The 22,500-nt window shown below is 46.3% G+C and overlaps 3 protein-coding genes across 9 annotated transcripts in view; 2 read left to right on the top strand and 1 right to left on the bottom strand.

The window, feature by feature from the left end:
* The window catches only part of smad10b (SMAD family member 10b), an 11,016-nt gene extending 3,644 nt beyond the window's left edge, over positions 1 to 7,372 (top strand). For 3 of the 6 annotated variants that reach the window (XM_078094249.1, XM_078094248.1, XM_078094251.1), the window contains 7 exons: positions 825 to 1,031; positions 1,310 to 1,420; positions 1,531 to 1,614; positions 2,860 to 3,037; positions 3,123 to 3,291; positions 3,723 to 3,828; positions 5,198 to 7,372. In XM_078094249.1, coding sequence (XP_077950375.1) covers positions 825 to 1,031; positions 1,310 to 1,420; positions 1,531 to 1,614; positions 2,860 to 3,037; positions 3,123 to 3,291; positions 3,723 to 3,828; positions 5,198 to 5,466 — 1,124 coding nt within the window. In that variant the 3' untranslated portion in view covers positions 5,467 to 7,372. The remainder of the gene's footprint in view (positions 1 to 824; positions 1,032 to 1,309; positions 1,421 to 1,530; positions 1,615 to 2,859; positions 3,038 to 3,122; positions 3,292 to 3,722; positions 3,829 to 5,197) is intronic. The other 3 variants (XM_078094252.1, XM_078094250.1, XM_040164423.2) reach the window with 2 other exon arrangements.
* Positions 7,373 to 9,113: 1,741 nt separating this feature from the next.
* Positions 9,114 to 14,397, top strand: LOC120810134 (acidic leucine-rich nuclear phosphoprotein 32 family member D). Its single transcript, XM_040164430.2, has 7 exons — positions 9,114 to 9,320; positions 11,373 to 11,522; positions 11,634 to 11,756; positions 11,946 to 12,105; positions 12,704 to 12,831; positions 13,393 to 13,465; positions 13,669 to 14,397. The coding sequence occupies exons 1-7, from the start codon at positions 9,267 to 9,269 to the stop codon at positions 13,746 to 13,748; spliced, it is 768 nt and encodes a 255-aa protein (XP_040020364.2). The 5' UTR covers positions 9,114 to 9,266; the 3' UTR covers positions 13,749 to 14,397.
* A 1,409-nt stretch (positions 14,398 to 15,806) lies between these two features.
* Positions 15,807 to 22,500, bottom strand: part of plekho1b (pleckstrin homology domain containing, family O member 1b) — a 14,721-nt gene continuing 8,027 nt past the window's right edge. For both annotated transcript variants that reach the window (XM_078094256.1, XM_078094255.1), the window contains exons 5-6: positions 18,423 to 18,521; positions 15,807 to 17,825 (exon numbers count right to left, since the gene is read on the bottom strand). In XM_078094256.1, the coding sequence (XP_077950382.1) occupies positions 17,193 to 17,825; positions 18,423 to 18,521 (732 nt within the window). In that variant the 3' untranslated portion in view covers positions 15,807 to 17,192. The remainder of the gene's footprint in view (positions 17,826 to 18,422; positions 18,522 to 22,500) is intronic.

Raw genomic sequence — 22,500 nt, 5'->3', positions numbered from 1 at the left:
CCTAATTACAAAGAGACCAACCTTGTTATTCTAACAAGGTTTAAAGCTCAAGTCTTCAACGCAGCGTGATGTTCATGTAGTAAATGATGGTCCATTTAGAGTCAAACAGACCATAAAGCAGGGGACGCTTTAGGGCGGGGCCTAACGCTGATTGACAGGTCTCTACCTCACTGATTAGAAGATGGCAACGGCCAAATCACTGAACTGGTGGTTTCAAAACGTCTTAATGTAACAAGAGACGTCGTGATGACTCGTCCACTCATTCATCAACTGACCCGCAAGCGTTTCTGAGGTCGCAGTGAGACGAGGACAAACGATGACGTTGTGATCTTTGCAATCAGCCAATCAGCGTTGATCTCTACAGCGGCTCGATTTACCTCCGTTCGTCCGTCTCTCTGCACTTCCTGTCCTCAGCGTCTCACAGAGCCGTCAGAGCGGAGACAACGCGTCTCCGTCCGCGCTGAGAAAGAATCGCGCATGTCCGCTGATCCTCCAGGGTCATTACAGCTGCAAACTAGACCCTGACGCACGCAACCTCTCTTTACGCGTCAAATAAACAACATTACAAAAATATTAGTTTGAAATGTCACACATCTATCTTTGAATACCAACTGAAAATTTGTATTATAATAATAAAATTGAAACAAAAGAAGGATTTAACTGAAAGCCAATAATAGTTAAATAATCTTTTAAATCAGTTAATGTCACGATTCAAACAGGATTTTAAAAAATTTTGTCCTGCGGACTCTATTTTCAAAATAAGGGCGCATCCATCTCTGTATTGAGGTGAGTTTTCGTCGAATGTCCTGCGCTGTGTCTTGCAGGCAGCAGGCACATGGCGGCTTCGCCGCGGTCGGCTGTCGGTTGTGGGAGGGGCAGTGGGGGGGTCTGCAGCGATGACCCCGGCCTACGTCAGACCCCCCAACCCCAGAACCATGCAGGCCACACCTCCCCCTCTCACCACCCCCAGCCCCTCCACCCTCACAATCCCACCTCCGCACAGCAGCCCGACTGCAGCAGCCCCCCCAAAAGTGAGCAAACACACCTGCACTGTAGTACAGTAGAGGTAAAAACTGTAGTACAGCTGGCAACACATGAGGAGTAACAGTTAATACAAGAAGTCTGTTCTGTTAAAATAGTTGTATTAGTGGAGTAGAAGTAGTAGGGACACATCTAGTAGTACTAGTGGAATTAGCAGTAATAACAGTAGCAGCTATTGTAGTAGTAGTAGTAGTAGTAGTAGTAGTAGTAGTAGAAGCAGCAGTAACGTAGAGACGGATATTCACCTTCGTCCTGTGTGTCTCTGCAGCCACCTGGCCAGGTAACAACTCCGCCCCCTACAGCCCAACAGGACTGAGAGGGCGGAGCCACCACCAGCCTCCATTAGATCCTCATCAACACGCCTCCAACTGTCAATTCTGTATGACATCATGACGAATATCCCAATCACCGCAGCAGTAGTGTGTCACTGTTCCGTGGTAAAGTATACTGAGTATGTTTGTTTGTTTGTTTGTTTGTTTGTTCCTGCAGGCTCCTGCAGGGTCACCGCGCAGGTCACAGGGTCACAGCACCACAGCTCTTCCCCGTATCTACAACCAGTGTCCAAGCACCCCGGTACCAACTCTGTCCAACTGTCTCCTTTTTCAAAACTTCTCCAATTTCAAAATTGCCGTACTTTTAAAAATGTCTCACTTTAAAGAAAATTGTGCTTTTTCAAAATAAATTTTAAAGTCTCGTCATTCACAAAGAATTTCAGTTCAGAAAAATTCTAAATATGTCTCGGCGTCCAGCCGGGAATAAGACTATAGCGCAGACTCAAAATGACTCCAAGTAAGGAGCAAGTAGGCCCGAGGCCTGGATCTGTTCAGCCTAGTGAGGGTCACACAGGAAAAGGTCAAGAACACACGAGGGACTGAAAACACGCAAAACCGCAGACGAACCGACAAGGAGACGCAGAACACGCAGAACACGCAGAACACGCATGGTTTCAATACACTGGGAAGGTGCAGCTGATTGGACACGAGTTGTGTCTCATTTCATGGGGCTGCATCCTTGCAGGACCTTGGCAGTAGACCTCGGCTGGTCCTCCAACAGGCTGAACCGAGCGGACTTCCTGCCTGCGTCATCACATTTACCTCCACTGCGAGCATTAAAACCAGAAAAACCTTTGAAGTACAGATAGAGAACAACATCTTATTTCATTTCATTTAGCAACATACACATTTTCTGGTTATTTTAAATCCAAATGATATGAGTTAAGCCGTGTTCTTTCAGCTAGGAGTGATATGGTGATATGAGTTATTTTAACTAACTTCTTACAGAATAAGTCCAAGCTGCAGCAGCTGGATGTCACATCGTTCTCCTCCTGTTTGCTCCATAAAACACTACTAAATGTACAGTTTGATTCATATCCACACTCAACAAAGTGTCAAGTTGGTTCATAATCACACTCAACAAAAGACAAGTAGATGTTCAGTCGTGTGTATTTATTCTGTAGTGTTACTGACTTAGTGAAGCTTCAGGTTCATGAGCTCACTGGGATCCATTTCTCTTCATAGTATGAACGTAGTGGACATTTGTCCTTAGAACCAATAAACTATTACATCAAAGGGCGACTGATGGACGGACTGTGAAGTTTCTTTTACACAGTAAGGTTCCTTTTCTTTCACTTCCTGGTTGTAAAGTCCTGCGTGTGTTGCAGAGCGATTCAACCCAGAACAACAAGTGGAGTCACGTGTTCTGTTGAAGACGACCTGGAGAGTCACGTCTTTGTGTGTGGAAGTCATTGCTTTATTTATTTATCATGATGTCCACGCACCGTCTCTGTCTCCCTTTGTCTCTGTCCTGTCCCCGATCCAGAGTTCTGGGGCTCCATCTGCTACTTTGAGTTGGATGTGCAGGTCGGGGAGATGTTTCAGGTCCAGTCTAGCTGCGCTGTGGTCACCATGGACGGCTGCGTGGATCCTTCAGGCGGAGACCGTCTCTGTTTGGGGCAGCTGAGTAATGTCCACCGCACCTCGTCCAGCCACCAAGCCAGGTGACCCGCCGCCCCGGCGCCGGCGCCAGCGCTGTGAGGAGACGCAACGTCTCACAGCCTCCTTCTGTATCCGGGTTGCACGCAGGCTCCACGTCGGCCGGGGGGTGCAGCTGGAGAGCCGTGGGGACGGGGACGTGTGGATGCGTTGCCTTAGTGACCACGCGCTGTTCGTCCAGAGTTGGTACTTGGACCGCGAGGCGGGCCGAGCCCCCGGAGACGGAGTCCATAAGATCCACCCCGGAGCTTACGTCAAGGTAGACGACTTCCTGCGTTATGCAGATACGACCAGCTAGTTAGCCAGCCAGCTGCTAGTTAGCCAGCCAGCTGCTAGTTAGCCAGCCAGCTGCTAGTTAGCTGACTGATTCAACCGGGCTTTGACGCTACACAGCTCGGTGTATTAGTGAGTCTTAGTCTGTAAGCAGTGTTTGGAGCAACGCGTCACTGTAATCCCACTACTTTTAGCGCTAACGAGGATGTAACAAAGTCTTTTTTTAATCCAGTTACAATCACTGGAATTTAACTGAGTGTGTTACTGGCGTTACGGAGGGACGGCAAATAGCGCACAAAATAGTTAAACCACGGTAATGCTGGTTTATGACGACAGTAATAACCGCCCCTCTCGCCAGGTCTTTGACCTTTGACCTGTCTATCTGTCTCTCCCTCCCTGACCTGTCTGTCTCTCCAGGTCTTTGACCTGAGGCAGTGTCACAGGCAGATGCAGCAGCAGGCAACAGCAGTTGTTGGTGCGATTCCGGGGTCGGGCAGCGTGGGGGGCATCGCCCCTGCAGGCCGTGAGTATCACAACCAGAAGCCTTTTATTGCCACGTATGTTACACATAGAGGAATTTGACTGGTGCAATATGAGAATAACATAGTAAAGTAAAATAAAAATATACGAGCAGGAATTAACAATATAAACCGATAAAGAGTCGCACAGGGTGATGGGGGAGTCACACGGGGTGATGGGGGAGTCACACAGGGTGATGGGGGAGTCACACAGGGTGATGGGGGAGTCACACGGGGTGATGGGGGAGTCACACAGGGTGATGGGGGAGGGTGGGGCTCTGTTCCTCCTGAAATCCACAACCATCTCCACTGTCTTCAGAGCGTTGAGCTCCAGGTTGTTCTGACTGCACCACGACACCAGATGGTCAGACTCCACCTGTAGGCGGACTCGTCCCCACCAGAGATCAGTCCAATGAGGGTGGTGTCATCGGCGAACTTCAGGAGCTTGACGGACTGGTGGCTGGAGGTGCAGCTGTTGGTGTACAGGGAGAAGAGCAGAGGGGAAAGAACGCAGCCTTGGGGGGAACCGGTGCTGATGGTCCGAGAGGCTGAGACATGTTTCCCCAGCTTCACGTGCTGCTTCCTGTCAGACAGGAAGTCTGTGATCCACATGCAGGTGGAGTCGGGCGGTGCAGCTGGGAGAGTTTGTCCTGCAGCAGAGACGGGATGATGGTGTTGAAGGCAGAGCTGAAGTCCACAAACAGGATCCTGGCGTAGGTTCCTGGGGAGTCCAGATGCTGGAGGATGTAGTGGAGGGCCATGTTGACAGCGTCGTCCTGTTGGCTCTGTAGGCGAACTGCAGGGGGTCAGTTAAGCTTTTGAGGTGGGACAGGACAATGTGCTCAAAGGACTTCATCACCACAGACGTCTTGGCGACGGTCCTGTGATCATTACGTCCCGTGATCCTTGTTTTGAGGGGAACGGGGATGAGAAAGGAGCACATGGCAGGTCTCCAGCAATCAGCACAATGCTTCAGGATGGAGGGAGAAAGCGAGTCCAGGGGCTCTGTGATTTAAGTCCCTCTGGGGAACAGAGCGAGGCGTCGATGAGGAGGCGGATGGGGTTGTGGGGTGTGAAGGCTGAGGAGGAGCTCAGGGCGGCTCCTCTCTCGGTCAAAGCGTCAGCAGAAGTCTGTCAGCTCGTTATCCAGGCGGACGTGGTGCATGAAGTGGGGGGCTTTGGGCTCGTAGCTGGTGGTCTGTCGGAGGCCTGATGTAGACTCGTTGGCAGAGAACTGCTGTTGGAGCCTCTCTGCGTGCAGACGTCAGGCGTCTCTGACAGTCTGACCAAACCTGTGTTTAAACTGTCCCTGCCTGTGTTGGTTCCTCCTCTAACCCAAGTATGCCGAATAAAGCTCCGACCTGTCTTCCCCAGGTGTGTGTTCGTCAGCAGACGTCGGCGCGGACGACCTGCGGCGGTTGTGCATCGTGCGCCTGAGCTTCGTCAAAGGTTGGGGGTCCGACAACCCACGTCAGAGCATCAAGGACACACCCTGCTGGCTGGAGGTCCACCTGCATCGAGCGCTGCGGCTGCTCGACCAGGTGCTTCACCAGACCACGTGGTCTGACACAGCCGCGCCTCCTCTGTGGGCTTCGGGTGGGCGGGGCTTTGCTCACGGGACGGCCAATCAGTGGGGTTCATAAGCTCCACCCCCAGGCCACCGCTTGTTGGTCGGTTCTGAACAGCCTCAGACCATCAGATGAGCGCAGCATCACAGAGCTGACAACCTTTCAAAAAACCTCGGAGTGAGATTTTGTCGGGTGACCAACATGTTGCCGCGCACGCAGCTCATATATCAGCAGATTGTAATTCACTTGGCGTAGTTCCGCGTTGTACGCTGCTTTCTGGTGGTTGATCGGGTGCCTGCTGGAGATGGACACTGGTTACATTCTGAGCAGCAGACACAGCTGAAGGTTCCCCCCAGGACGTGTTGGTTTACGTAGAGGTTATTTCATGCATTCCAGTGTATTTTTGGGTGGTCTGCCTGAACTTATTCTCATTCATGTTCATCTGCTCATGACTTGAGGGGCCTTCTAGACTTGAGCTGAACATTCAACCAGAAAACTGTTGCTGTGCCTCAATGAGCGTCTATGGACCAACATATAGCCTAATTAATACACCTGCGTTTAAGACCAATTTAGGTTGATTGACATTTTGATTACAACGGTATTCAACTAATTCTTAACTGAAACCTCACCTATACTGTTAAATCATTAAGTGCTCTTAAGAATACAATTATTATGTTCAGCAAAAAATGACAAGTTTAGTCAGGGAAAAATACTTTTCATTATCAAACAAAAAAGTGCAACAAATAAATGCTTAAACAGGAGCCTTTCAAAGCGAAACAATGGATACACATAATATAAATACAATAACAAAATGAGGTATTAAGAAGGCGATCAGAAGCTGGTTAGTATTTGTTTATTAAGCATTAAGGCTGCTCACAGTGAGCAGCCTTAATAAACAATTCGTTTTGTAGTCGTTTTGAGCGTGCAGTATAGTCTAATTGGACTATCATTTACTAATTAAATCATGCTGTATTGAATCATCCACCAGATTAGTGTTTTTCAACCTTTTTTGCGTCAAGGCACACTTAAGACACAAAGAATCTCACGGCAAACCAACTACCAGAAATGATATGAAAATCAATCCCTAACATAGTTCCAGCATGAGCATAATATCCTCTAAGAAATCAGGGAAACGCGAGTTCTCTTTGCTGTGTTTTATTAAACTTAACATCATCCTAATGCCAAGATGGCACCGGCTTTATGCCCAGTATCTCTTCATCTCACTTTTTTAAATTGTCACCTCAGCAAATCTGCCTATTAATGACGCTGCGTAGCGCCACCCACAGGCAGAGGGGAGTATTGAGCCTTCATACCACCAACCGCGCTACGACACACACACACACACACACACACACAAGTTGGCTCTTTTTTTTCACCAATGAAGTGACAGTATGTAAAAAATGTTTTTTTTTCACGGCACACCTGACAGCCTCTCACGGCACACTGGTTGAAAAACACTGCACCAGAGAACCATGAGCCTTGCCATTGAGGCTGTGAGGCTCGAAAATGAGCCTACTACTTACTACTTAAGTACAATTTAAGTGCTAAAATGTGTTAGTCTTTTAGTACAGGTAGAGTCTGAAAAGGACCATCTTGTGGTGTTCCTCAGGGCTCCATCCTGGGTCCCGACTTATTAATTCTTCTTCTTTTGCTTCGTTAAGTACAAATTCCACATCATGATGTGTTTATAGTGTTTCCTATGCTAACGGAGCTTATACATTAAGCATTGAACCATATTTCCCATGCTAACCTTTTCTATAATACAGGAGCTAACAAAGGAATCATTGAAACATCTTTCGCTATGCTAAAGAAGAGAATCAAGGAAACATTGAAGCTCCTTCCTATGCTAAAGGGGCCAATGGAGGAATCATTTAAACAGCTCTCATCATCAAGGACACTTGGATCAAATGCTATTTATGTGATTCAAGTTGTGACTTCACTTGGTCTTGTTACAAATAAATATATTTTGATTTCACTTGAATATCTGTAGCATCCCTTGAACTTGGAATACACAGGCTTGGGAGTGTATCCAGACAGGTGTACTTTAATTCAGACGAGTGCATAGGACCAACACGGTGAAAACTAAAAAGGGAAACAACAAAGGAAATTTAGCCAGATACAAAATAATCCTTTGACAAATGCACTTTAGCATACATGGATAACAGCTTAGCAGGCAACAGTCATTATAGGAAATGAAATCACATGAAATGCAATTACAATGAACCACATACCTCGCTCTGCATATCAAAGGCTGCTATAAATGGTAATCCAGGGAAGGTCGCCGCCATTATTACATTACATTACATTACATGTCATTTAGCAGACGCTTTTATCCAAAGCGACTTACATTACACTTTAAACCCATGGCTTTTTCACATTTTTGCCCGGGGAGCAATTAGGGTGTCAGGTGTCTTGCTCAGGGACACTTCGACATGGAACATCGGGCAGCCTGGAATCGAACCACCAACCTTGTGCTTCTGCGCCACGACGACCCTTAAGTATCTTAATTTAGACGTTAGAGAGCTAGCTAGCAACTTAATAAATCATTCTCAAACGTTTACTGCCAAAGCTAATCCAAACACTGAATGATATAACACTTGAGTTAAGGTTACAGCCATATTTTTAAATCTTTGGCTCTAAACCTGCATTGTCTTGTAACGTGGCTTCTCGTGTCATCTATTGAACAAATGTAAGCGCGAGCGATTAATCACGTGTGCAGATAGTATGATGTCAAAATAAGTCACATAAAATCAAAGTAGGAAACAGGATCATCAAAATAGAAACACTGCTAGTGGTCATTTACACCATCTATTCATTACATGACATCACATGTCATTTAGCTGACGCTTTTATCCAAAGCGACTTACAGTAAGTGTATTCAACCATAGGGTACAAACTCAGAAGAACAAGAAAGTGTGATTTCATCAAATAAGCCAGTTTACAACTTGCTGTAGATAAGAACCATTATAAGTCCAATGTAAGTGCTGCAGTTAGTTAGTGTGTTAGTGGAGAGTCTGAAGAGGTGAATTCAGCTCTATTTTGAGATGGACCTTCAAAGACGTCTGTCCTACTCATTGTACAACAGTACTACACTACAAGTATCACTACTCATTGTACTACAACTACTAGATCACAATCTGCAGTACAACAATTATGCTGGTACTATTATGACTACTCATTGTACTACAACTACTAGCTCACTTCCTGGTGTACTACAACTTTACTAATGGTACAAGTATCACTACTCATTGTACTACAACTACTAGATCACAATCTGCAGTACAACAATTATGCCGGTACTATTATCACTAGTCATTGTACTACAACTACTAGCTCACTTCCTGCAGTACTACAACTATACTACTGGTACACGTATGAATACTCATTATACCACAACTACTAGCTCACTACCGGCAGTACTTCAACAATATTACTGGTACACGTATCAATACTCATTATACCACAACTACTAGCTAACAATACAACTGGTACTAAAAGTGTACTTTTAGGCGTTTGTAAAATATGGCGCCAATGAGGACAAAGAGTGGGCGTGTATAAAGTTTAAATGTTTCATCCTCGCCTTCTCATTGGTTACAAGGAAGCAACACCCTGCTGGTTATAAACAATGGCTGTTGGATAATGAGCTGTAGGGGGCGGGGCACAATGACTGGCTCAGCATCAAACCAATGGCAGAGCGGGGTCTGCAGATGTATGAATATTCCTTTTATAAAGGGGGCGTGGTCCCGTTGTGGAGGTCGGGCGACAGGGAACATGGCCGTTTAGATTTTTTCTGATATCTACTGGAGGAAGACGCAGACTTTTATTTTCTGTTTCCTTTGTTACTGCCGTTTGTTATTTCCTGTTCGGGCTCCAGCATGGAGATGAAGAAGAGGATCAGCCTGGAGCTGAGGAACAGGAACCCAGCGGACGTGAGTGAACTACCACTCTTACTATTGAAGCGGTCGCTCTATGGAGGCGGAGGAGGACGGAGACACGGTGACGGCGTTTTATTTCCGACATTTTGAACTTCCCCCCGGGCTCCATCGCGGAGGACTTCCCATTCTCTTGCTAGTATACGAGCTAACAGGCTAACGTCGGGTGGCGCGAATTCACATAATTTGCCTTATTCGCGTGACTTGGAACGTCTTCAACTCGGGGGGAAATTGTCGTGACGCTGTGTGGCGAAGACCAATCAGCGTTGAGATGCTCCCGCTGTCATCCCTGACGTCCAAACGATCAGCGCTCCATTGAGAAAACCAGTCCTTTTGAGACACTGTCTTCTTGACCTGGCCAGGACGAAACTAACAATACGTGTCGTTACTTTTTACGAATTGGCATCATTGCGTTATTACTTCGGCATCACGCTGGTCCGTTGATAAAAACCCAGCATCCGTCACGTTAGTTCGAAGCAGTCCGGTTCCCTGCGCGGGCGAGCTGGCTGCCATTTTAACCTTCTTACACCTGGTTTGGCCTCTAATCTGATGGTGACTCCAACCAGACTTCATTCTCTAATCTGCGTTGTCTGTTACACATTTACGTTGTTTCAGTGATGCTGTGCACCGGCACGATTTTATCCGTTTTTACTATCTTTCCGGTCCTGCTGATCCATTCCTCTCATCCTGACTCAAACAGTAGTGATTTGATTATATTTAGATTATGGTGTTTTTATGGATGGAATTAAGCGGACATCCAGGTTCGATCGTGCCTGATAACGTTTTAAGAAGTGTTTTCTGAAGGGACGATAAACCACGTTCCGCTGTTCAAAAGAGATCGTTAAACGTGAAGAGGATCCGACCGACAGCAGCTCGTCGCTGTGGGGGATGCGCGCGCACGCAGCCGCTGCGCGTGCCTGTCGCTCCTCTACGCACGCGCAGTGCTGGAGGACGAGCCGAGTCTCAAAGCCGCTCGGCGGCCTCCTTCAGGACGCATACGTCACTTCCGCTGCGACTCGTCCGTCCCAACCGTCGTCCTCGAACGCGGTGGAGGGACGCAGTCCTCCAGGAGCCGTTTGGAGGACACATCCGACCTGTCCTTTGCGGACCAGCATATCCCAGCATGCAGTGCGGGATTTAATTTATTCAGGACCCGGGTCCATGTTCTGTTCTTCTGAACATCAAAGTACAAACACACATTTATAACAAACGAACCTGAAATATCACTTTCTGTCAGTAACGTTACAGAATAAATACAGAAGGAAACTGAACTTGTTTTGCTCCTTTTGTTTTGTTGTGTGATTATAAACTAACTTTACATTTAGTTGTGTTCAAGTTCTTCTCTCAGGCTGGAATATTTCATGCTCCGGAGGAGAAGCTTTTCTTCCTCAATACAATAAAATAAGATCTTCTTTTCCTGTACTTTGTAATTGTTTTGGCTTTGAAGGCTTTTGCTGTCAAACAGCAGGTTGCTCGGCAACAGGAGCGCCGGCGCTGCTGACGCAGGCAGGAAGTGACCCCCCAGGACAGACCGTCTGTCGACGTGATGCTAAAAGTTAAATACGTAAAACAGCGTCATCACGTAGAAAACAAAGTAACGTTACTCAAATTGACTCCAGCTCTGCAAAAAATATGATTTGACATTTGTTGGTTTAGATTTGTTTGTTCTTTGCCACATATTTCTGTTTGTAAAAGTAATGCACACATAACACATTTCATATCCTCAGATATTTAAAAAAATAAAGAATTATAATTAAGCAGTCAATTGGTAGTTAGCTAACATGCTATGGAACTGATCAACAATTATAGGTACAAGCTAATAAGGTAAATATGCTATTGTGAGCACTGGGCCTGTCTGGAGTCTCTCACAATGCACTTTTGTGTCATTTACAGGGAGAATGTGTGCATTGTAGCATTTGTGTCTCCTTATAAACGTTGCTAAAAATGCCAAATATATTTTTCACATTAAGGAGCAGGTTTTAAAGAACCGTGTTTGCTGCTGGATGACGTGGAGGCGTGGTCACATGACCCGTCGTTGTTGTTGTTCAGGTGGTGGAGCTGGTGGTGGATAACTGTCGCTCCAGTGACGGGGAGGTGGAGGGTCTGTCGGAGGAGTATGTGGCGCTGGAGGTCCTCAGCATGGTGAACATCGGCCTCTCGTCACTCGCCAAGCTGCCCTCTCTGCCCAAGCTACGCAAGGTTGGCGCCGCGCTTCCTGTTCCCTCAATGCAAACGCTGCCTGTGCTTGTCTTTGTGTCCGTCGGTATTCAGAATCAGATGCCATTTATTGCCGTGTGCGTGTGCGTGTAGCTGGAAGTGAGTGACAACACCATCACAGGAAATCTGGAGGCGCTGGCAGAGACGTGTCCCAACCTGGCGTACCTGAACCTGAGCGGCAACAAGATCAAAGAGCTGAGCAGCATCGAGCCGCTGGTGAGTTCCTCTGACATCATGTGATGCTGAGCGTCCTCGGGTTCAAAGCTGTCACAAACACTATTGTGGACCCTGAACGCAACACACATAATAGTGTTGCTTTCTTCCACTGTTACGGGGTGCGGGGTGTTACCATGCGTTCTCCATCGGGCTTTGTCCTTAGATGTTTTTGTCGTCTGGGTTCTGCAGAAGAGCTTGAAGAACCTGAAGAGTCTGTACCTCTACAGCTGTGAGGTTTCCACGCTGGACGACTACACGGACGCCGTCTTCGAGCTGCTTCCTCAGCTCACCTTCCTGGATGGGTACGACCACGAGGACAACGAGGCGCCGGACTCAGAGGCTGACACCGGTAACGGACATCTGAACCCCCGTAGCTCTCAGTAGAACCGCCACTTCTGTACAGCGACGCGCAGACAGGAGGATTATTTGATCGTGTGATATTCTCGTGATACTCGGCCTGCTGTGAATATCTAACCCACGCTGTGATCGCAGAATTCAGTACAACACACACGATACTGGTGTATTTATCTATAACCCCCTGCAGGCCCTCGCTGTGAGCACGCGCTCTAAGCCCCGCCTCCTGTCAGTCATTGCGTGCAGGCTGCATGCAGTGGCTTAGTCACTGGTTGGTGTAATGTGCAAAAAAAATGAAAACATGCGAAATCGTATTGTTTTTCCGCGGACCTCGTTGGTGTCGACACACCGTGAGACGTTATCGATATTTACAGTCACACGGTTTTTAGCGCTGTGAGTTTTTTCACCATTTTTATTTTCACGTGTTTCGGTTGGTTTTCCGTCTTACAAAATACAACTAAAATATTATTTATCATCCATTTACTTTTTTCGTAGAATTGATTGTGTTTGTATTTGTGGGTTTGTGTACTGATTACTGCTGAAGGCTTCACACCGAGGAGACGACGTTTGATTCTGAATGTTTTTTGTTTCAGATGACGATGATGTCGCTGGTCCACATGGAGTCGATGATGATGATGATGATGAAGATGATGAAGATGCTGACAGCTCTGAGGGAGAGGAGGAGGTCGGCCTGTCGTACCTGATGAAGGAGGGAATCCAGGTGAGTTGTCTGTGATGTCGCTGTGCTCTTCGTCCTGTGATGTCGCTGTGCTCTTCGTCCTGTGATGTCGCTGCTCTTCGTCCTGTGATGTCGCTGCTCTTCGTCCTGTGATTTCGCTGCGCTCTTCGTCCTGTGATTTCGCTGCGCTCTTCGTCCTGTGATTTCGCTGCGCTCTTCGTCCTGTGATGTCGCTGTGCTCTTCGTCCTGTGATGTCGCTGCGCTCTTCGTCCTGTGATGTCGCTGCGCTCTTCGTCCTGTGATGTCGCTGCGCTCTTCGTCCTGTGATGTCGCTGCGCTCTTCGTCCTGTGATGTCGCTGCGCTCTTCGTTCTGTGATGTCGCTGCGCTCTTCGTCCTGTGATGTCGCTGCGCTCTTCGTCCTGTGATGTCGCTGCGCTCTTCGTCCTGTGATGTCGCTGCGCTCTTCGTCCTGTGATGTCGCTGCGCTCTTCGTCCTGTGATGTCGCTGCGCTCTTCGTCCTGTGATGTCGCTGCGCTCTTCGTCCTGTGATGTCGCTGCGCTCTTCGTCCTGTGATGTCGCTGTGCTCTTTTCCTCTGAGGATGAGGAAGATGATGGAGACTACGTAGAAGAGGAGGAAGAGGAGGAGGAGGAGGAGGAGGAAGAAGGAGGAGGTTTGTGTTTAAAAGTGCAACATCATTAAAAATGATTCAACGGCTCTTTATTTTGTACACAAAATACAATTTCTACTTTTTCATATTTTCTGTTTTGGGGATTTTTTTTTTCTTTATTAAATTGAAAGCACTTTAGCATTATAGACTCTTAATCTGAAAATCTGATATAGACGCTTTGTTTTGGAAATCTCCCTTTCTCACAGATGTGGATGGTGCAGATGTTCAGGGGGAGAAGAGGAAGAGAGATGCAGAGGATGATGGTGACGATGACGACGATGAATAGTTTTAACCCCCTCACTCTAGTGACCTCTGACCCCACAGACGGACAGGAAACGGAGCGCGTGATCAGATCACAGATCAATACTGATATTCTGCCTCAGGAAACGGGACACGTACTTCTACTGGAGTACTCAGAGTACTACCCATGTTCTACTTCCTGTCTCTTTAACATTAAGCAAACATTAATCTGCATTTTGTTGTTAATAATCATCACAGACCAGAAACCCAGAGGCTCACTTGTACTGGTCCGTTAAAACAGCAACTACATTACCCATGAGCCTTGGCGCTCTGCTCCATGTGGCAGCAGTGCACTCTGGGAAGATATTTAAAACATCCCAACCGGTTGGTCTGCGGGTCTCTGATTCTCCCGGTCTCTGTCGCTCTGTGGGTCCCGGTCTCTGTCCCCCTCTGGGTCCCGGTCTCTGTCCCCCTCTGGGTCCTGGTCTCTGTCGCTCTGTGGGTCCCAGTCTCTGTCCCCCTCTGGGTCTTGGTCTCTGTCCCCCTGTGGGTCCTGGTCTCTGTCCCCCTGTGGGTCCTGGTCTTTGTACATAGTGGTTTCTGTAGGTGTGAAAGTTGAATTGGTTTATTTTATATTTTTACTTCTTCTTGTGTCGCTGTTTTGAGTTTTTTTCAATAAAAACATGAAATATCAACGTTGTGTCTTTTCTATGCAGAAAAACCCTCATTGATATTTTATACTGATCAATAAAACCCAACTAATCAATATAAAGTTGCTTGACCACTGAAAGCTTTGAAGGAAACTTTAGATCAGTTGTATCAGAGATCGTTTAATAGATTATTCACCCCCATTTGTGTGTAGCAGCAGGTGTGGTTGTACTTGTACACAGGAAGTACAATGCACAATATATACACAATACAATAACAGCAGTAAAGTTCAAGACAATAGTAGTACTTTTTTATAGCGGTTTCCTGGGTACCTGAAGACGCGTTACGGGCGGATCTGTTTGGTCTTACTGAAGACCATTAAGGGGCCTCTTCTTCACCAGCGTCTTCACTGTTCCAACGCTGCAGGAGAACATCTCCAACCGTTAGTCGACTCGTCCTCCACCTGTTCCAGTGCAGTCAGCTGCTTCCTGCTCAGCCTTTGAACACATCACTCGTATTCTGAACCCACAGCGAGATACTGAGACATCAAGCTGCTGCAGTGGACAGATTCTCTAATGTCTTAGTTAAAATATCTCGTATCCTCTGCAAGAAAAAAAGTCCTTGTATACAAGTTAATAGATGGGTTGTGGTTTTATTGAGGAATCTCCTCTGAATTAAGATTGTAATATTACTTTCAGCTGAGAGTAATTATAAATTATTATTATACATTAACTGATTTAATTTGAATTTAAAATGAACCGTAAAAGGTTCTTCTCTCAGCCTGAAATGTATGATGCTCTGGAGGAGAAGCGTATCTTCCTAAATTAAATGAAACAAGTTTATCTTCCTTATCTCTCCTTTATACGTTTTTTGGCTTTTAAGGCTTTTATTTATTACGCGTCCCCCTGTTGTCTCCACACCTCCTTCTTCTGCTGGAGTTTGGTCTCCAGCTCCTTCCTGAGTCCCTGAGCGGGAGAGCCCTGCGGATCATCTCAACATGCTTTCGTCTTTTATTTAAATTTATATAAATAAAAATAAATCATGTATATTAGTTTGTTCTTCTTACAGATCAAGATGGCGCCGCTCTTAGTTCCTTTGTCCACGCGGTGAGACGCGCAGTTCTTCACTTCCTTTCCTTCAGCGAGGAACCTTGCTGAGGAAAGAGGACGCTTGTGTTGCGTTCGGGTCGGACGAGACGCACATTGGTCCTGTTGGACCGAGCGGATGAGTGACAGCTTCAAACGCTCAACAATGAGGAGACATCAAGTTTGTCTGAGAAATGACACGATGTCACCGGTTTGATGTCATCATAGTGTAGATACAGCTCGCGTGTATACATGTGTGTGTGTGTGTGTATACATACATAAAGTACATATATTTATATATATATATGTATATATATATACACAGTTAAAGCCTGCTGGCTCTCAGTCCGATGACATCACACTGATCCAGGTTCAGATAAAGGTTTTTATTAATTTTTGTATGAATCCCCGCTGGACTACATCCCCCATAATCCCCTTTGGCTGCCACCCAGGATGCACAGCGAGGGGAGACGATCAGTAAAGACATTCATCGAGGAACAGAAGCACTTTATGGGAAATAAAAATGTCATTTCTCTGTTGTTCATCAGTTCACACTAATGTTTAGAAACGTTGTAATAAAGTGCAACAATGTGATCATTTGACTTTTGTGCTCTTTAGTATCAAAATAAAGAACGTAAAAGGATTTGATTTATAAGTCGTACCAAACTGAACAGTAATCACACAACAGAATTATTTTCCTTCTGAGAAACAACAATTAAAATTCATTTTCTAACGATAATAAAAGGAAAACAATGTTTCATTGCTGAACTAAACAAACACGTCTAAACAGGGTTTAAGTATAAAGAACTTACTTCTTTTAACTAGAATCTTCTGGCCTGAAAGTTATAAAGTCATTTTTTTGTATTTTTCATTTATTGTTTAGTTCAAGAATGAAAGACGAGGTTTTAAAATGATTTCCTTTGGGGTTTTTCACAGGGAGCTGTAAAAGTACAAAGGTCTTATTGTTTTATACAAAAATAATCTTCATGTAAAAATTGACATAAAGGATTTAAGCAAAAAGAAAAAGGTCACCTGACCTGCCGACGTGCCTCTGAGCAGGAAACCAGCCTTTCATCCAGCGAGACTTAAAAACGCTGTAAATGGTTTGATTGAGCATAAAAGTAAAAATAATGAGAAATGACCCAAAAAGAAACGTAAATTAGGTTTTACACCCAGAAGGAAGGAAGAGTTCTTCAGTGCTGCATAGAATCCAATGAGTGTGTCGTTACTGGTTCAGGAGGATCCTGGTGGACCTGAACCTCCTGAACTGAGTCCAGAAGCAAGAAGAGTTCAGCTGAGAGCGTCTTTAAGGTCTCCAGGGTCAGTGAACGACTTTAAAAGACCTTCAAAGTGTGCAAAAAGTCAAACATTTCTTTAATGAAATGAATGAATGAATTCGTTGTTGTTCCACACATGCCCTTCTGCCCCAATACCCCCCCCCCCCCACCAGGGGTAAAGCGAGGAGGGAAACACTGGTCTCAGTCTTCTTTAAACCAAATCAATGTTGGCTCAAATAAAAAGGTCCAAACGGAAGCTTTTGTCTCTTTGTCTCTGGACTCGTCGTCTTGGCACATTTTAAAGACGTTTGACCAACGAACATCTTGAAGGACTTTTCAAAGCCCCTAAAGACGTTTCTCCCAAACCAATCGAGTGCACTTTGTGCTGCAAACCGTCCTGGAAAGTCAGAACCTGAACGTTTCCTGACGATCTAAACGTGGATCCAGCAGCTTCGTCTGAGGTCCAACGCGCAGAAGAATCTACCGGGCTTTACCAGACTGGACCGGACCGGACCGGACCGGACCGCTGCGGCCCACATGACGCTCCTCCAGCCCCGGTTCAGTTTGGGGCAGAATGGGGGGAGTGGAGGAGGAGTCCAGTTGTCGGTACAACTCCCTCAGCTCCTTCACTTCCTCCAACACGTCCCGAGCACGACTCCACGTCACCTCCGCCTCCCTCAGGAGCCGCTCGGCCTCCGTCGACTCCTCCCCCGCGCCCCTCCCCCGCTCCTTGGCCTCCGCCTGCACCTCCGTCAGCAGCCGCTCCGTCTCTTCCAGCTTTTGGCTGATTAACTCCTGCAGCCGGGTGACGGAGGTTCTGCTCATTGCCGCGTTGCCCTCGCGGGCGGCGCCCTTGGCCTCAGAATGGGCCAGGATCTCGTCCATGGAGGCGCAGCGGTTCTTCTCCGCCGGCGTCAGGAGCTTTCCCGTCTGGGGGGTTTGGCCCGTCTTCTCCCACGCCACCTCCCGAGGGAGGCTCTGGGATTTCCCAGAGGCCTCGGCGGAGAGGGCGCCGTCAGTCTTGGACCTGGGGCAGTCCGGTCCGAGGTGGGGGTGGACGTCGTCCTCCTGAATCAGATCCAGGGTCAGCATCCCGTCGGAGGAGGAGGAGGCCTGGTGGATCAGAACAAACTATCTCAACTCAAGTCCACTTACTTCTGTTCTGCCCTTGATGGCGCCCCCTTCTGGGCGCCTAGAATTGTGTAATTAATTCGCTGTTATGTTGACATGCACTTTGACCCGGAACCGTAAGTTCGCCGCATGTGTTGTTTTACATAAATGGTCTCAGTAAAATCCTCCGCTGCCATCCTTCACGTGTTAAAGCCTTCAAAAGTAACACAGCGTAATGCCCTAATATTACTTTGTCGATTGTAAAGAATAACTTTGTAACTGCAGCTTGTTGTTTCACTACACGTGAAGCGGAGGAGCGACATACAGTTCCATTGTCATGTGTATTTTATATACATCGTGCTAGTTGTGTTGTTTCAGTTGGAGCTCGGACGCTACATCCTGACTCCCGTATTCCTTCCAGTGGAGTTCGGCTCACTGCTGCACTGTGCATGAAGCTACAGTACACGCAGGGAGAGCAGCTTCTGACTTTCATCATCTTTAGATCTTTAGTTTTCTGAGATGTTCAAGCACCTTCACACTTCACTTGTGCCGAAGAAGATTGAGTCAAAAGAAGAAGAAGCACATAAGGATCGAACTGACCACGGCCAGAAGGTGACCTCTGGTGGGCAGCCGGCGGTTCTGAGGAATCTTCACGCGATCTCGAGTGAGGTGAGACAGCTGAGAGTCTTCTACGGTCACCTGTCAACAACAACAAAACGCTCAGTCACCTGTCAACAACAACAAAACGCTCAGTCACCTGTCAACAACAACAAAACGCTCAGTCACCTGTCAACAACAACAAAATGCTCAGTCACCTGTCAACAACAAAACGCTCAGTCACCTGTCAACAAAAACAAACATTCAGTCACCCAACAACAACAAAACGCTCAGTCACCTGTCAACAACAACAAAACGCTCAGTCACGTGTCAACAACAATACGTTCAGTCACCTGTCAACAACAACAAAACGCTCAGTCACCTGTCAACAACAACAAAACGCTCAGTCACCTGTCAACAACAACAAAACGCTCAGTCACCTGTCAACAACAACAAAATGCTCAGTCACCTGTCAACAACAAAACGCTCAGTCACCTGTCAACAAAAACAAACATTCAGTCACCCAACAACAACAAAACGCTCAGTCACCTGTCAACAACAACAAAACGCTCAGTCACCTGTCAACAACAATACGTTCAGTCACCTGTCAACAACAACAAAACGCTCAGTCACCTGTCAACAACAACAAAACGCTCAGTCACGTGTCAACAACAACACGCTCAGTCACCTGTCAACAACAACAAAACGCTCAGTCACCTGTCAACAACAACACGCTCAGTCACCTGTCAACAACAACAAAACGCTCAGTCACCTGTCAACAACAACAAAACGCTCAGTCACCTGTCAACAACAACAAAACGCTCAGTCACCTGTCAACAACAAAACGCTCAGTCACCTGTCAACAAAAACAAACATTCAGTCACCCAACAACAACAAAACGCTCAGTCACCTGTCAACAACAACAAAACGCTCAGTCACCTGTCAACAACAATACGTTCAGTCACCTGTCAACAACAACAAAACGCTCAGTCACCTGTCAACAACAACAAAGCACTCAGTCACCTGTCGACAACAACAAAACGCTCAGTCACGTGTCAACAACAACACGCTCAGTCACCTGTCAACAACAACAACAACACACTCAGTCACCTGTCAACAACAACAAAACGCTCAGTCACCTGTCAACAACAACAAAACGCTCAGTCACCTGTCAACAACAACACGCTCAGTCACCTGTCAACAACAACAAAACGCTCAGTCACCTGTCAACAAAAACAAACATTCAGTCACCCAACAACAACAAAACGCTCAGTCACCTGTCAACAACAACAAAACGCTCAGTCACCTGTCAACAACAACAAAACGCTCAGTCACCTGTCAACAACAACAAAACGCTCAGTCACGTGTCAACAACAACACGCTCAGTCACCTGTCAACAACAACAAAACGCTCAGTCACCTGTCAACAACAACACGCTCAGTCACCTGTCAACAACAACAAAACGCTCAGTCACCTGTCAACAACAACAAAACGCTCAGTCACCTGTCAACAACAACAAAACGCTCAGTCACGTGTCAACAACAACACGCTCAGTCACCTGTCAACAACAACAAAACGCTCAGTCACCTGTCAACAACAACACGCTCAGTCACCTGTCAACAACAACAAAACGCTCAGTCACCTGTCAACAAAAACACGCTCAGTCACCTGTCAACAACAACAAAACGCTCAGTCACCTGTCAACAACAACAAAACGCTCAGTCACCTGTCAACAACAAAACGCTCAGTCACCTGTCAACAAAAACAAACATTCAGTCACCCAACAACAAGAAAACGCTCAGTCACCTGTCAACAACAACAAAACGCTCAGTCACCTGTCAACCACAATACGTTCAGTCACCTGTCAACAACAACAAAACGCTCAGTCACCTGTCAACAACAACAAAACGCTCAGTCACCTGTCAACAACAATACGTTCAGTCACCTGTCAACAACAACAAAACGCTCAGTCACCTGTCAACAACAACAAAGCACTCAGTCACCTGTCGACAACAACAAAACGCTCAGTCACGTGTCAACAACAACACGCTCAGTCACCTGTCAACAACAACAACAACACACTCAGTCACCTGTCAACAACAACAAAACGCTCAGTCACCTGTCAACAACAACAAAACGCTCAGTCACCTGTCAACAACAACACGCTCAGTCACCTGTCAACAACAACAAAACGCTCAGTCACCTGTCAACAAAAACAAACATTCAGTCACCCAACAACAACAAAACGCTCAGTCACCTGTCAACAACAACAAAACGCTCAGTCACCTGTCAACAACAACAAAACGCTCAGTCACGTGTCAACAACAACACGCTCAGTCACCTGTCAACAACAACAAAACGCTCAGTCACCTGTCAACAACAACACGCTCAGTCACCTGTCAACAACAACACGCTCAGTCACCTGTCAACAACAACAAAACGCTCAGTCACCTGTCAACAACAACAAAACGCTCAGTCACCTGTCAACAACAACACGCTCAGTCACCTGTCAACAACAACAAAACGCTCAGTCACCTGTCAACAACAACACGCTCAGTCACCTGTCAACAACAACAAAACGCTCAGTCACCTGTCAACAAAAACACGCTCAGTCACCTGTCAACAACAACAAAACGCTCAGTCACCTGTCAACAACAACAAAACGCTCAGTCACCTGTCAACAACAACAAAACGCTCAGTCACCTGTCAACAACAACAAAACGCTCAGTCACCTGTCAACAACAAAACGCTCAGTCACCTGTCAACAAAAACAAACATTCAGTCACCCAACAACAAGAAAACGCTCAGTCACCTGTCAACAACAACAAAACGCTCAGTCACCTGTCAACCACAATACGTTCAGTCACCTGTCAACAACAACAAAACGCTCAGTCACCTGTCAACAACAACAAAGCACTCAGTCACCTGTCGACAACAACAAAACGCTCAGTCACGTGTCAACAACAACACGCTCAGTCACCTGTCAACAACAACAACAACACACTCAGTCACCTGTCAACAACAACAAAACGCTCAGTCACCTGTCAACAACAACAAAACGCTCAGTCACCTGTCAACAACAACACGCTCAGTCACCTGTCAACAACAACAAAACGCTCAGTCACGTGTCAACAACAACAAAACGCTCAGTCACCTGTCAACAACAACAAAACGCTCAGTCACCTGTCAACAACAACAAAACGCTCAGTCACCCAACAACAAGAAAACGCTCAGTCACCTGTCAACAACAACAAAACGCTCAGTCACCTGTCAACAACAAAACGCTCAGTCACCTGTCAACAAAAACAAACATTCAGTCACCCAACAACAACAAAACGCTCAGTCACCTGTCAGCAACAACACGTTCAGTCACCTGTCAACAACAACAAAACATTCAGTCACCTGTCAACAACAAAACGCTCAGTCACCTGTCAACAACAACAAAACATTCAGTCACCTGTCAACAACAAAACGCTCAGTAACCTGTCAACAACAACAAAACAAACATTCAGTCACCTGTCAACAACAAAACATTCAGTCAACAACAAATGCTCAGTCACCTGTCAACAACAAAACGCTCAGTCACCTGTCAACAACAACAAAACAAACATTCAGTCACCTGTCAACAACAACATTCAGTCACCTGTCAACAAAAACAAACATTCAGTCACCCAACAACAACAAAACATTCAGTCACCTGTCAACCACCACAAAACATTCAGTCACCTGTCAACAACAAAATATTCAGTTACTTGTCAACAAAAACAAACATTCAGTCACCTGTCAACAAAACGCTCAGTCACCTGTCAACAACAAAACAAACATTCAGTCACCTGTCAACAACAACAAAACATTCAGTCACCTGTCAACAACAAAACGCTCAGTGACCTGTCAACAACAACAAAACATTCAGTCACCTGTCAACAACAACAAAACATTCAGTCACCTGTCAACCACCAGAAAACATTCAGTCACCTGTCAACAACAACAAAATATTCAGTTACCTGTCAACAAAAACAAACATTCAGTCACCTGTTAACCACCACAAAATATTCAGTCACCTGTCAACAACAACAAAACA

This window comes from Gasterosteus aculeatus, chromosome 20 (genome assembly GCF_964276395.1).
Source record: "Gasterosteus aculeatus chromosome 20, fGasAcu3.hap1.1, whole genome shotgun sequence".
NCBI classification, from domain to species: Eukaryota; Metazoa; Chordata; class Actinopteri; order Perciformes; family Gasterosteidae; genus Gasterosteus; species Gasterosteus aculeatus.
This window is presented reverse-complemented; position numbering and strand designations above follow the sequence as displayed.

Bases quoted from the DNA above. Each gene is read 5' to 3' on its own strand.
- LOC120810134 (XM_040164430.2), top strand. From the start codon at position 9,267: ATGGAGATGAAGAAGAGGATCAGCCTGGAGCTGAGGAACAGGAACCCA. The intron at 9,321-11,372 runs GTGAGTGAACTA...GTTGTTGTTCAG, and splicing joins GGAACAGGAACCCAGCGGAC to GTGGTGGAGCTGGTGGTGGA. The intron at 12,106-12,703 runs GTAACGGACATC...TTTTTGTTTCAG, and splicing joins GGACTCAGAGGCTGACACCG to ATGACGATGATGTCGCTGGT.